General features: G+C 40.0%; 1 protein-coding gene across 1 annotated transcript in view; it reads left to right on the plus strand.

Annotated features, from left to right (window-relative positions):
• The window catches only part of LOC101175097 (protocadherin-16), a 96848-nt gene that overhangs the window by 66304 nt on the left and 16128 nt on the right, over nucleotides 1–14416 (plus strand). Inside the window, exons 3-9 of the mRNA XM_023961582.1 lie at nucleotides 9340–9528; nucleotides 10200–10431; nucleotides 10515–10751; nucleotides 10958–11986; nucleotides 13210–13397; nucleotides 13492–13588; nucleotides 14014–14171. Coding sequence (XP_023817350.1) covers nucleotides 9340–9528; nucleotides 10200–10431; nucleotides 10515–10751; nucleotides 10958–11986; nucleotides 13210–13397; nucleotides 13492–13588; nucleotides 14014–14171 — 2130 coding nt within the window. The remainder of the gene's footprint in view (nucleotides 1–9339; nucleotides 9529–10199; nucleotides 10432–10514; nucleotides 10752–10957; nucleotides 11987–13209; nucleotides 13398–13491; nucleotides 13589–14013; nucleotides 14172–14416) is intronic.

Below are 14416 nucleotides of genomic sequence, written 5' to 3' on the forward strand. Positions count from 1 at the left end.
GAACCAGGGCCAAAACAGAGTCTGACCTGGCTACCGCTGTGGATGTCGGATGCAAGGTCACTTCCCTGTAGTGTTGTGAGTGAATCCTCACACAGGTGTCGAACATTGGCTCATCTCACAGACCAAACTTTGGGTTCACGAGAGGTCACTGCACCAATGCTTCAGTGAGTGATTCTGTAGTTCTCAGGGAAAGTCAGATTCTTCAGGCCTTACAGAAGTTAAACATTTTTAACATTTTAAATACCACTGACTTAAAAAAATTTGCTCTGTTAAAAAAACAAAAACATGACGGGGGAAAAGTATTACCTTTAAAAATAGCGTATACTCAGCAGTTTAGGATGAAACATCCATCAAGCTTTATTTCGTGACTCTTTTAGACTAGCATAAGATAGAGCACAGACGGCTATAGTTTGTGTCATTTTTATCTTTTTATCTGATATAAAACCTGTAAAAGAACTGAGACTGTGTGCAAAATGCTTGGCAGAAGTGTTTCAGATGTTGAGCAGTGTGTTTGGCAGGTGGGCTTTTCACTGCTAACATTTACACTCATGCAGATATCTTCTAGTGACTCTTATTAGAAAAAAGCTTATAGTTGCATTGCTTCTTTATTATTTCAAGTCATAATTTGATTTAAAATGTGCAATCAGTGTTGGTCATTTTACATTTGTTGTAGTTCCGGTTCTGTTGTTGTGTCTTACTAAATTGGTTTGTTGGAATTTATATTGCTAAAATAGGCTATAAAAACTCAGATCACTACTGGATGATATGTAATTAACTGGTATAGACTGGATTATAGTAAAAAATGTATTAATTTGATGGCTTTTCACCAAATAGAAACCCTTCGCCCAACAATAACCAAATAGGCTTCTGTAACCCTATTACCCTTGAAGGAATATAGTGGGTTAAAAAATGGATGGATGGAAGTTGTGAACGAGAACGATCAGATCGATCCTTCATGTTGGATTTGTACTCCACTTACTGATCGAGTCACTACACACAAAGGTCAGATTTTTGAACTCTCAACACGGCCGACACTCAAATCACAGTGCAGCAGCTTTGATAGCAACTGTACATCAACCTAACAGTGAAAGTCGACGCCCGGACACACGACTCGCGTTCGGTATGAATGCAGCTTGAGGCTCAATGAGCGCACGCACATTCAAGAACGTGCTTAGCGGGATGGGCAGCCAGCCTGCTCGGGCCTGCTGAACTTTATATTGTTCTTATTTTCATCGAGGCAATAAGAGATTTTCACCCTCTCTGGTTAATGCGGGACAGCAAGCCTTCAAACTCGGTCAGAGAGAGAACACAAATGCGGAGAACACATTTGGGACTTTAACTTTGTTTAATTTTAAAGATGTACGTCCAACAACAAAATCCAGCCTTGGACGCGCTTATAATATGTGCGGCCAATGTAGTAACATGCGATCTTCTCTTCTCCCGCACCTAAGCCTGTGCGCGCCGGACGGGGCAGATCAGGGAGCTTGCGCTGACGCTCTTGGGTGTTGTGACCTCACAACAGCTCATTGATTCAAACCATGTGTTTTTGTGACAGTTTGACAACTTTTTAAAAGGAGAAATACTCAGAAATGCAAAAATGAAATTCTTTTTTATTACGTTTGTTCACTTTCATTTAAAAAAAAAGTTAAAAACTCAAAAAACTTGATTTCCATTGGAGGGGGATTTTACAGGGGACTCCATCCATATGACACTACCAAATTCGAGTAAAAGTTCAACAAGTTTAACCGTCAACGTGGATTCAATTTTGTACATAGAGCACAAGAACTGACTTAAAAACGTTGTAAACGCAAGACTTTTGAACGCAGAAGCCCAAACTGCGCATATAGGCACATTGACAACAGACCACTTGAATGTGCATTGCCGAGGCCAGTGTTAACGTAGCTTTATACTCTGGAGCAACTTGTAGTCTAAAAAAATACGGCATTTGGAAATGATTTAGCTAAAATAGGTTACAAGAAGTATAGATTACAACTAGACAGTATGAAATTATCCAGATTTTATGTGGAATTATAATTTCTTCATGGTAATTTGATCTTGTTTTACAAGATGGCAAACTTTCCATAAAATTGTCAGCTTGATGTTTGTTGATGATTACAGCCATGTGTCAAACTGATCCTTACAGAATGGCCAGTCCAGCTGTTTTGAAAGCAACAGGATTATTTTACACAAGTGCCTTTTCTATTTCATTCAGTCTAGAAATAACTTTTTTTTATTTCACTGCCATATATCTCTCTTCTCCGTTCATTAGGCTTTTTTAGAATCCTTCTCTGGTTAAATGGTTTGCTGCTTAATTGTTTCCAGATGCCTGGTTCAGATGAGAACCAGATGCTTCAACTACAGGAAAGTCTTAAACTCTAATGAAAGTTTTAAGAAACACAGGCCACCTACCAGCTTTCATGTTGAAAGACTATCTGGATACTGTATATGCACACATTAGTATAAGCTTAATTCCATAAGTGAAGTTGACAAAAAAAATAAAGCAATCAAAAGTCTATTTCTTGCTATTAACCATCAAGCCTCTTTATTTAAATCCCTGTCTGCCATGGTTCCTCCTTCCTGTTTTCTGCCAGATTTTTAGACTTTGAAACATTTAACCTTCTGCCGTTGAAGCTCGCTCTTCACGTTAATGACAGTGACTACATGGCTAAAAAGGAAAAAGCAGTATTTTTTTCAGGGATCAACATTTCTTTGTCTCGTTTATTTAGAATATTTGGTTCGTGCTCTTGACAAACTGACTAAATCTACATCAAGAACCTGAGGACAAAACAATGAACTTTCCTTTAAAGTTCCACTCTGATCATTTTTGATCTGTTTCAAAAGCGTTCACGGTGGAATTATGGTAGTGCTGTTTGCAAAGTTTAAAACTTTGGGACATACTTTCTGCAGAGTGGCAGTAGTTCCTTGGAAATTCGCATCTGAGTTGTGGGCGGGACATTGGTGCAGATCAACCCCCTCCCCACTTCCCATCACCCATAACTGAGAGCTTTCCGTTTCCATTCTCTCCAACTAGTTTATAGCCCCTCACACACTCAACCTAACATCAGTGGTGCAACAAAAATGGGGAGCAATATTGAAGCTGTCCAGCTGGTAGCTCAACGAGGAAAGCGATAACTATATCTAGTTATCAAAAACATTTCCCTATGAGATGATATAAGCACCCTTACTCTGAACCAAAAACACCCGTTTCTTTACAAGAGTAGAGACAAACCACTGTGTGTTTGTCCGATGTGTGGCCATCTCCACTTTGTTAAAGGTCAACATTTTTGCCTTCCTCAGCACACACATGTGAGAAGGTGTCTTCTGGCTATCTTCTGGCTCCATGAATATTAATGGCCTTCTGGGGTACATGCTAGTGTTTTTGATTACCCTTGGCCTCCATATAAACCGTTTATTTAAAAACACAATCTTACATTTGTCAAACTCAAAAAAAAAAAAAAATAGACAAAATACTTTTTTTAACTGCTTGCATTAACTGCCAAACCATTGGGGTTATGTCTTTGCATTTTTTAAAGCAAATGTATGTTGTGTGCGCACACTTTGTGCACAAGCAATTACATTTTATTGCACATTGACGAAGCATGCACCACCCCACCAGGCACAAGATGTCTATTAGAAGACTTATACATCTTTTGTAGATGAATCAGTAAACTCAATTTTGTTACACTATTATGGGTCTACCAATAGTGTTCTGAAATATAGAAGTCTCCCACACATCTACTTGTAGCCATTTAATAGTTAGGTAATTTAGGTGTCTATTGGGGTACTTTTAGGAACTCCTACAAACAGAAATCCTCCTTTTTTGTTCACTAAAACCTAGAATGAACTTCCACAAGCCATTAGGACTGTAACATCACTAAGAAGTTTTAAAAAAGCCTCTATACTTTATTTGAAAGACAGATACTGCTGCAACCACTGACGTTGCTTCTAACTTCCCTTCATGCTGTTTCTACTTGAATGGTTCTTGAATGGATGATTGTTCTGTTTTTTCTTATAAATGTCTTGAGTTAATTATTCTGAAACCTGCTGAAAACCTGTTTTTAAATTGAGTCATGCCCGATTGTTTTTACTCTTTTCTGTTTATTGAATGAATGAATGAATGAATGAATGAATGAATGAATGAATGAATGAATGAATGAATGAATGAATGAATGAATGAATGAATGGCATCAATGTCCAATAGAGTTCTTTGAATCAATGTCTACTGAATACATAATGCATATCTATAGCTGTAAACTTCAAAATAGCCATGATTTTAAATATCAGATGTGTCCGTGTGGGACAAACCGTTTGACGTCTGCTTTTACAGGGAACTAATATCAAATAGTCTCATATGCTTTAAGGTTATTTCCTTGACTAAAAAAATTAGTCTCTTCCATATGTTTGCTCTAAATCCACACATTGCAATCTGTGTGTCAAATGTGTGTCATTTTGATGCGCTCATCAACAGTGTGTGGGCTCCTTCCTTCCACCAGCCTGATGTGGTCTCTTTCTGTCTTTCGTGCGGTGGTGGACATGTCACCGAGTCGCTGACCTGCATGTCTGCCGTCTTAGCAAGTACAGAAAGAGGCCTCGAGGGGGTCTTCACCTTGTTTTCCTCATCCCTGCTTTCCTCTGAACTGATGCCAGGACAATAGAGGGAGAGGGCCGTGTGCTTCACAGCAGCTGCGAAAGCTCAAAGCGTCTTTCAGTCCAGATTTCTGCAGCTCACCCACTTGCTGTGTTTTCTTTGAACCTACGCTTTCCTCCTTGCTGCAACTGCTCTAATGATCCGTGTCATTTCATCAATCTTTAACATGATGCATCAAATCACTGCCATTAAAAAAAACACTGACAGCTGTATAAAACCCCGTCATGAAAGTGTAAGTTACTCATCATATAGTTACTACAACAACCACGTTGGATGCATTTAGCCCTCTTTATTATTAATGTCATTGAGGTTTCCTAAATCAACGAGCCTTTGAGAAGACACGCACAATACCCCTCTAGGGAGCAGTTTATTAAATCGACGTCACTTCTTTTTCCAGTACATATATAAATATCTGATGAAATTAAACAAAGAAGTCATAAATTTCAGTTCAAATGCCTCCCAGTAAAAAAAAAAATGTTTCCATGCCCAAGTGTTGCATTTTGTTTAACCAGAGCAAGAGTCACAGTAGCAACAAACACAAAATTACTTGAAAATGGTCGATTTGCAACAAGAACACAATAATATTTAGGGTCTGATACAATCAGACCACAGGAAAAATTCATTCTCGTGCTTTTTTTTAACTCAAGCAAAAGGAAACTGAAATGCGAAGCTTTGTCCTTACTGTTTGTGTCTTTGCTGATGCATCTAAGTTGCATTCCAAAACATGTGCAAACCAAATTTGATTGATGTGTGTGATCATTTCCCAGTTGGCAAACATTTACATGCACACTCCATCATTTGTGGCCAGTTTGGATTGGCCCTGGCATGGCCCTGATTGGCTAGTTTCAGTGAGAACTGCATGAGAAAGAATTGTTTAACTGGGCACTCCAAAATACAGGGAAGATGATTAAAAACTATGTTGCCCTCATTTAACCCCCTTGTTGGCTGCAGTGATTTTAGTTTTGCATCATGGTGTTTTTATTCTGCCTGTTTCCAAAGACTTTTTTGGGGAGGCTGCACAGTGATAGTTGTGAAAGAAGCAGTAGCTTGAGCAAATACGGTTACAATAACATATCTGATGTTTTAACGAAAAGGCCACTGGGTCTATCATACGAAGTGCGTCTCAATGTCTCGTCCTCCAAAATTAATATGGAAAAATCACCACAATTGTTGCCCTGTTCTGTATCACAACTGCCTTTTTCTCAGACCACAAAGTAACGATATTTAATTGAGCAGAACTAAAAGCATCCAGACGTTTTCGGATCATCATTCACTTTTGGCACATTACATAAACATATACAGGCGTTTCCACAACTGTGAATCATCTTCAGTCAGTCAGTCAGAACGTTTTCTCCAAAAGGCTCCTGAAATCTGATGCAGGAACCACAAAGTGCCCCAGTTATCTTTGCATTTTTTTCTTGCTTGTTTTACTGAGCATTCTGCCAAACATTGGGTTTCTCCTGCTGATAAGACGGCTCCAATCGTACCTCACTCTCAGATATGAAGTGTCAAACAGCAATTGGACTGCATTTCTTTACCAAGGAATTGCAGCGAGAATACGTCTTCTTGCAGCAGATGAGTTAGGTTTGTTCTTACTTCTGAAAGTTTGATCTATAGTTGACCATAAAGTTCCTTAAACTGCACACACTAAGAAGGAAATATTAGATAAACAGACTATGAATTTAAATATGAAGATTGATATGAAAAAGGGTGATATCTTTCTGTACAGGAAATTCCTCTTTATGTAAGGAGTGTCAAATATTACCCTTCCATTTCCTGATATATTAAAGTTTACAGAGTGCATGTGTCATCTATGATGAACCACTAAAATATTCTCTGCATGTTGCACAAGCAGTGATTACAAATGGAATGAAAATGCAAGAAAAAAAAACTCTGAGAAAGACATAAATAAGCACTTCTGTTTGAGTAAAAGTGGAAGTTGTCTTATTTTCTCTTTTTATGTGTTTGGTACGAACATCTAGACTATGTTAGGTTGTCTTTATCTCACTTGATTTGTGGTTTTTCTAATTGCTTTACTCATTTCACTGTTTAGTCATAAAAACATTTTGTTTGTATAACTGACAAGATTAGTCCCCCAGACAGACAGATTTTTCTTTGTTCCAGCTAATATGTTACGTTTCCCCCAAATAAATGAAAACAAAAGTTTCAGTGTCTGTGGAATTCAGAGCTGATTTTTTAAGAACAGCTTCAACATTGTACTGGTAGTTTATGAAAATGTGATTATGCGGTTTAATGTCATGCAATCTTGATTTATCGAACATATTCTGTGCGAATTTTCAAATGAAACACAGTGAGGAAGCATAATTGTTCCAATGGAAAGCATCAAAGTCATTCCTTGTAACTAAATTGTAATAGAGAGCTTAAAGTTCTATAAAAGTATAATAGTTTTTTGCCTTTTTTTCTAATCTTTGTGTTTCTATTTTTATTTTATTTTATGTGTAAGTGGAATGTACCATGTGGGTACATTTTCACAGAGGATTTAGGGCATTCAGGGTAAAAATCTCTGCCAAACCACCTGTGCAAATCAGTGAAAGCTGGATCGCTGTGGCGGAAAGGGGAAATGCCGAAAGGTGAACAATATTTAGGCCTAAACAGAGCAGGATGAGCCTCCTCAAATAGCAACGTGTGTTCAAGCAACCACTTTTAAAGAAAAGCCTATGTAAACACACTTAAATAGATGTATTGGGCTTCTGGGTTCAAAACATGTGTTTATGTGTAGCTACACACATTTTTAAGATAATTTTTGAGCTCTACTTTAAATCCAGCAGCCTTTGAACATACATTAAAAGTTAAACCAAGTTGAACTGTGACCAATCAGGGACTCAAATTTAGAAGTGATGCATGGATAGCATCCACTTCAACTAACTTTTAACTACAAAAAAACTATAGTGCAGGACTATTTATTACCCTGGATTTTAAAAGCAGTTCAACACCACTGCTTTTTAAAAAAAAAAAAAGCAAATAGGACATCACCGATTTCACAGAATTAAAACCTAATAAATACGATAAGTTTACGAACCAGTGTATTCTGATGACAAAAACCTGGATGGTTTATTAAAAAAAATACATTTAAATACCTTTCTTTTAACAAAAATTGTTCAAACACATTGAATTGTGGTCTATGTTTTCCAATCGATTGGGCATTGATGCACACTGGTTTTTTGCAGAGACTTCTGGGAAATTTCTATGGCAATTTATTTTGGAATTGTAGATTTGGACAGCACTACAAAATGGCAAACTCACTATATAATACGCTGTGTAGTGTGTAGTAAATGAACTCCCAAGCAAAGTGCATTCAAGAACCCGTGTTTAGTGTGTTCTTGAACCCATGTTGCATACCCTGTGTGAACGTAGCCTAACATTTAGCACCTTCTTTAAATCTTAACAAAAAAAAAATCTTAAATGAAGATGACTTTTTGGTAGTTTGTTTTGAAAAATTCTTGTTTCCTTTATTTACATTTCTTGTTTGTTGTCATATGTTGTCAATGCTTATTCCCAGCTTAAAATTAGGCGACAATGTAGATATTAGCAACACACACAGAAAGTCCAAGGTGCTCCACAAAATGATAAAACATTACAGTAAGCAGCACAACTAGAATAAAATGCTCTTGGTTTCCTCTTTCCTCATGTGGTTTATTATTCTTTTCTCTGGCTAGCGTCTCTGCCAGCTTCACAACTCTCGCTCCAGCAAACCACTCGCCCTCCTGCAGGAGTTACGTTCAAGAGTCTGGGCCATGCTTTCTGCTGTGTCCCTCATCTGCCATCTGCACAGGAAGGGGGATGGAGGCTGAATGGCCATAGCCAAACTCATCACCTTCTGTGAATGATTTCCAACTTTTCACAGTTGCGCTGATGCCATCTTAAAAAAAAAAAGTCAGCGTTTGATGAAATGTTTGGCTTTCCGTGTTTTTCTTGGCCGGGTTCCTGATGAGTGTCCTGTCTTGTGCAGAGCAGTCTACCTGCTGCTTAGAGTTGGAGCACCAGAGCATTTCTTCCAATTAGTGTTTTTGTTGAAATGCTCCATTTATAAAACGTGGAAGGAGGAAAAATTCCAATCAACACGTGAGGTTTAACCCTCCTGTAGTCTGCGATCTATGACCAACACTTGCTTGCAATTATGCCGCTGATGCACAGGGGCCAGATCTGATTGGTCTGTTTGCTTTGCGCTGTCTTGGGAGACCCAACTGTAATTAAGAGAACTCTTTGACTGATAGCTTTAACAGTTCTGCCTCACTGTCAATATGCATTGTTATCATAACCACGCCATGCACATAACTTAACATTTAAAAAAATTATGAGCAATGCTGGGTGTGAGTGAGGTTTCCTACAATCGTCCAGCAACCCCCGTCACTGTCCTTCTGAGACCAGGCTGTATTTCCTGTTGGCATCCCTCCCAGAGCCTGGAGAAATCACCCTCTATCCTGCCAACCTCCTTGTTTGCCTTGCAGGCTTTCTCTGCCAACAGGCCTGCTTGGCTCATGTTCTGGCTCAGATAAACAACAAAGAATGGGTCTAACGATGCTTTCAAAGCATGAGTGATGCTTTTCTTACAATTTGTGATGGCCATGATGCTCATATTACTCAAATCTACATCAATAAATAGCTTTTTCAACTCATTTAGTGTACAGAATGAAATTTTCAAGTCTGATGTTTGTTTTTTTTGCTTATAGGTGACTGCGGTGGATGCAGACGGGGGCACCTTTGGGTCGGTAACATACTCCCTTGCCTCTGGCAGTAACATTGCCATTTCCTCTCAGTTCACTATTGGCAAAGAAACTGGCCAGATCTGCACTAATGCCGTCCTAGACAGGGATCAAGGGCCAGACAGTTTCGACTTTACTGTTATGGCGGTGGATGGGGTAAGTCATCAATATTTAAAATCATGCTTAATATGAATCCACTGAGCCACAGTTTAATCCCATAAACACAGCAGCCACGGTTTTCCTACTGACAGAGAGGAAAGAGAAACGGCATAGAAACCGATCTGAGCAGCCAAGTTAAAAAGTTTGAATTGCTCTCCATGGTAGGTAGACTTTCTCAACCATCCTGTTCACAGCCTGCCAAAAAATACTTTAAGAATAAAAGGTTCAAAATAAAAAGAAAACTACAGTGGGCATGTTAAAGCAATCAGATGGAGAAATACCTCAACTGTCAGGCAGTGATATTTTAACAAGCTGGACTGCTGCCCCCCTACTTTTTGCCACCTGGTCCAAATGAAAAGCCGGCACTGTATTCACTGCAAATGAAAACCCTATGAAAGATCTTGAAGTTGCTGCAAGCGTCCTCATCCTACACAGGTCATGGCATATTGCTCTTTCTCAAGGGAAACTATCAATCTGCACTCTTGAACAAACCTGCTGGGACCAGATTTTAAAGGCAATACATTGAAATTTTAACTGCGTTTTTACTTCCACCATTAATATGTTGTACTTGCAGTAATAACACAGCCCAAATCCTGCTTTCCGATGGGTTTTTTCTGGTCATAACTATGTGAAGGTGTTAACAAAAGAGCCTTTTGTTTCCTCTTCAGGGTGGATTAAGCTCTGAAGCCTATGTGAGGGTAGATCTGGAGGACATAAACGATAATCGACCCGCCTTCTACCCACTCGGCTATGCTGTTAACTTGAGCACACAGAGCGCCCCAGGGACGTATGTCGCCAAAGTGATGGCCTATGACCCTGACCTAGGGGAGAATGGTAGAATCACATATAAAACAGTGCCTGGAGGAGACTCCCCGTATTTTACTCTCAATAAAGACACAGGTTGGTAAAATTAATAATTGTTTTACATTAAAAACCAGAATACTAAATGACTTAAATATATTTTTGTCCTATTCTTTTTATAGGCGTCATCTCTCTGTCTCGGTCAATCTATGGTAAAGCCAACTCGGTCATTCCCATTGTCGTGTCTGCTCAAGATGGCGGCGGTCTGTTTGCCTTAGTCAATGCAAAGGTTAACATAAGCATAGTAGCAGGGCTGGTTGCACCACCTGTCTTTGAGCAAACTCAATACCACTTCACTGTATCAGAAGATGCCCTGCGGGGGACAATGGTAGGCACCGTTCAGGCAAGCAGTAAAACAGGTGGGTACAATGACAAAAATTTGGTTTTTTTGGGTTGTAATGCATTCTCTACCAGCATTTTAATGAGAAATAGGGCCCTTTTTTCTAAACACAAGAAAGTTCGAGAGCAAAAAGTTGAAATTGGATCATAAAAATTGCATGAAAAATTTAAGTAAGGGACTCCCAGTGATTTTTTTCTCATTTTTGCCTTCTTTCCCACTTTCCAGGCATTTCCAGAGACATTTCTTATGCAATCAGCTCTGGGGACCCCACTGGGTATTTCACTGTCGACCCTGACACTGGAGCTTTAAGGACCAGTCTGCCCCTTGATCATGAATCTCAAGCGTCTCTTAATCTGGACCTACAAGCTCGAAGTGGCAGTCCCCCGGTTTTCGGCCAAACCCGAGTCCACATCAATATTGCAGACGTCAATGACAACCCGCCTGTATTTTTGCCCTCATCATCAGAGTCCCTGCTGCTTCCAGAGCACACGGAAATGGGTACAGTCGTGTATCGTGTTCAAGCTGAAGATAAAGATTCTGGAGTCAACGAGGAACTAAGTTTTGATCTTTCCTTTCCAATCGGACTCCAGAAGGTCTTCAGCATAGACCGTAATAGTGGAGAAATTCGATTGGTGGGGAGCCTGTGCTACGAAACTACCCCACGTTATGACCTTCAGGTGATCGCAAAGGACAGCGGAGTACCACAGCTGAGTTCCACTCTCATGCTGGTGGTTCACATCCAAGCAGAAAACAACCAAGGACCAGTTTTTGATACCTTAAATTACTGCGTAGACCTAAAAGAAGGAACACCAATGAACACACGCTTCCTGCAAGTGAGAGCGTTAAGCAGGGACATTCCAGGCTCAGGTCTCCTGATTCCTCTGACATATCACCTGCGTCCAGATGGAGATGCTGGAGCATTTGGAATTGCATCTGACAGTGGCTGGCTGTTTGTAAAGAGCACCCTGGACAGAGAAGTGAAGGACATGTATTTGCTAACAGTGCTGGCCAGTGTAGGTCATGGACATTTAAGGAAGACAGGCAGTGCCACAGTGCGGATATCGGTGACTGATGAGAACGACAACTCACCTCGTTTCACGCAGGAGAGGATTTTCATGGCTGTCAGAGAGAACCTACCGGCAGGCACAGGATTTGGCCACGTCCTGGCCAAAGACAGAGACAGTGGTCCTAACGGACGCCTCAGTTACTCCTTCCTTCATCCCAACCGCCACTTCCAGATAAACACCCACACAGGTTAGTAGGAAAAAAATCCTGATGGTTACCGAAATTGGAAATAGCGACCTAAGTGGAGAAGAGTTCATGCCTGATCACTTTAAGTCCCACTGCGATCATCTTTTGGTTTATCCTATAAACGTTCCCACTGGTCTTTTAATAATGATTATGACGTTTTTCGTTGAAATACAAATAAAAAAGAAACACTTTATAGGACATAATTTCTGTGGAGAAACAACAATTCATTGGAAATTCCCTTCTGAAGTGTGGCCAGGACTGTTGGTGCAGAGCAAGCCCGCCCCTACCTCCCGTCATCCATCTGTTGCACTCTCTAACGCTAGCTTAAAGCCTCTCACAGTCTCAACCTTACTTCAGCAGTCCAACAAAAATGGAAAGCAATGGAGCTGTCCAGTCATACAGTTTTGAGCCAGATGCAGGCTCAAACAAGGAAAACATTTGTCTGCAAGAATCAGAATGTAGCAGAGCAGGAAGCTTATGGCTTTGTCACTCCAACAGGATTTTTTCATCTGCTACCAATTCACAACTTTTTGAGTATTCAGAAATGCAATATTAAGCCTAAATTTTATTATATATCTCCGCCATCATCAGAAAATGCCACAAGAACATGTTAACACAATTGTTATCAGATTGGGTCATTAAGAAAGATCATGGGCTATAGCTTGGTATCTGGCTCAATCTACTCCGACAGAATTTATAGATTTTTTTGCAAGTTAGAAAATTCTATGGCTGAAGTTTTTCCATTAAATAAAATGTTAATCTAACTACTTGTTAATATTTAGAAAAATACTATTAAGTCAACTTTCAAGGTTTAGAGTCTAAACCTTGAAAGAGAGGAAGAGGAAAATTTATCTCTCTAAACTTTAGAGAGATAAATTTTCCTCTTCCTCTCTGTCATAAATGAGATAAATGATGGTGACAATTGCCCTGCTTGGAGCTGGGCTCTAATTAGCCTGTCGAAGCTTCAGGTGGAGGTTCTTTCTATGCTTTGTGATCCGTTTCTGGCTGTGATTATGAATCGCTGCAGCATCTGTAAGACCCCCAAATCCTTTTCTTGATGACTGGGAGTGTGTGAAAATGTGTGGATATGAATATATGAATATGCACACCATGTGTGTCTCTTAGTTGTGTTTCATTGATCAAAGTCTGCTGGCTGTTAAGTCTCTCATTAGCATTCTATTGGACGAGTGTCCCTGCATAAACTCATCGCTGATTTCACTCTGCAGGTGAAATCAGCACAAGGATGACTCTTGACAGAGAGCAACAGTCAAGCCACCAGCTGGCGGTGGTTGTACACGACGGAGGTTCACCCTCTCGTACTGCGACAGGGACGGTCTTCATTACTGTCCTAGATGACAACGACAATGACCCCACTTTCATTCACGGCCAACCAGGGAAATCCATCATTATACAGGTATTCATTATGCAAGTCTGGGAGTAAAAATGTCCACAAAAATAAAGATCATGTTATTTTTGTAACATCTATATGTGTGTTGGTTTTTCTGAAGGTAACAGAAGGTCAGTCTCCTGGGGTTTTGTTAGGCACACTCCAAGCTAAAGACCCTGATGAAGGAGAGAATGGCACTGTCTTCTACTCTTTGTCAGGTATGTCCTCCATAAGGAGAAAATCAAGTAATATCTGTGTAATATCACTGATAATAGAATGGTGCATGAACTATAAATTGTTTGAAATTGTTTCCTTTTTAATTTTGTCTTTTGTAAAAAAAAAAAAAGAGATCACAGAGAGCTGCTTTTTATTGCCACAAAAAGTCAAACTTTTTTTTCTCATCCATCCATCCACCAATCTATCCATACACACATCCATTCATCCATCTATCCATCCGTCCATCCATCCATCCATCCATCCATCCATCCATCCATCAATCTATCCATACACACATCCATTCATCCATCCATCCATCTGTCCATCCATCCCTCCCTCCCTCCCTCCCTCCCTCCGTCCGTCCATCCATCCATCTATCCATCCATCCACTTATTTTGTCCATTGTTGACTTTTTTGTCTTCCCAAGGTCCCAGAGCAGAGCGTTTCTCTTTAAATGCAATCAACGGTGAGCTGCGTTCATCATCCCCCTTTAGCTACTCGGAAAGAGCTGAATACTCTCTGATGGTGACAGCTACTGACAGAGGACTGCCCCCTCGCAGCGCCTCCTGCTCCCTCGCCATTCAGGTCAGACTCCCACTGGAGTGCAGCCAGCATAAACACATTTACTATACACCTATTTAATATCAAAGAATAGACTTAGGGCTCAGAGGATCCATGTCTCTGGGCCCCTCAGACTAGCTGCCGACATATCAGCCTCACTTCTGACAAGGTACCCTCCCATTCCCTCTCCTTTTTTCCCTTGTGAATTTTTAAAAGGGAAATTTTTATCTGACATAGAAAAGTGGGTCTGAATCAAATACTCCCAGCTG

Source organism: Oryzias latipes, chromosome 13 (genome assembly GCF_002234675.1).
Source record: "Oryzias latipes chromosome 13, ASM223467v1".
Classification (NCBI taxonomy): domain Eukaryota; kingdom Metazoa; phylum Chordata; class Actinopteri; order Beloniformes; family Adrianichthyidae; genus Oryzias; species Oryzias latipes.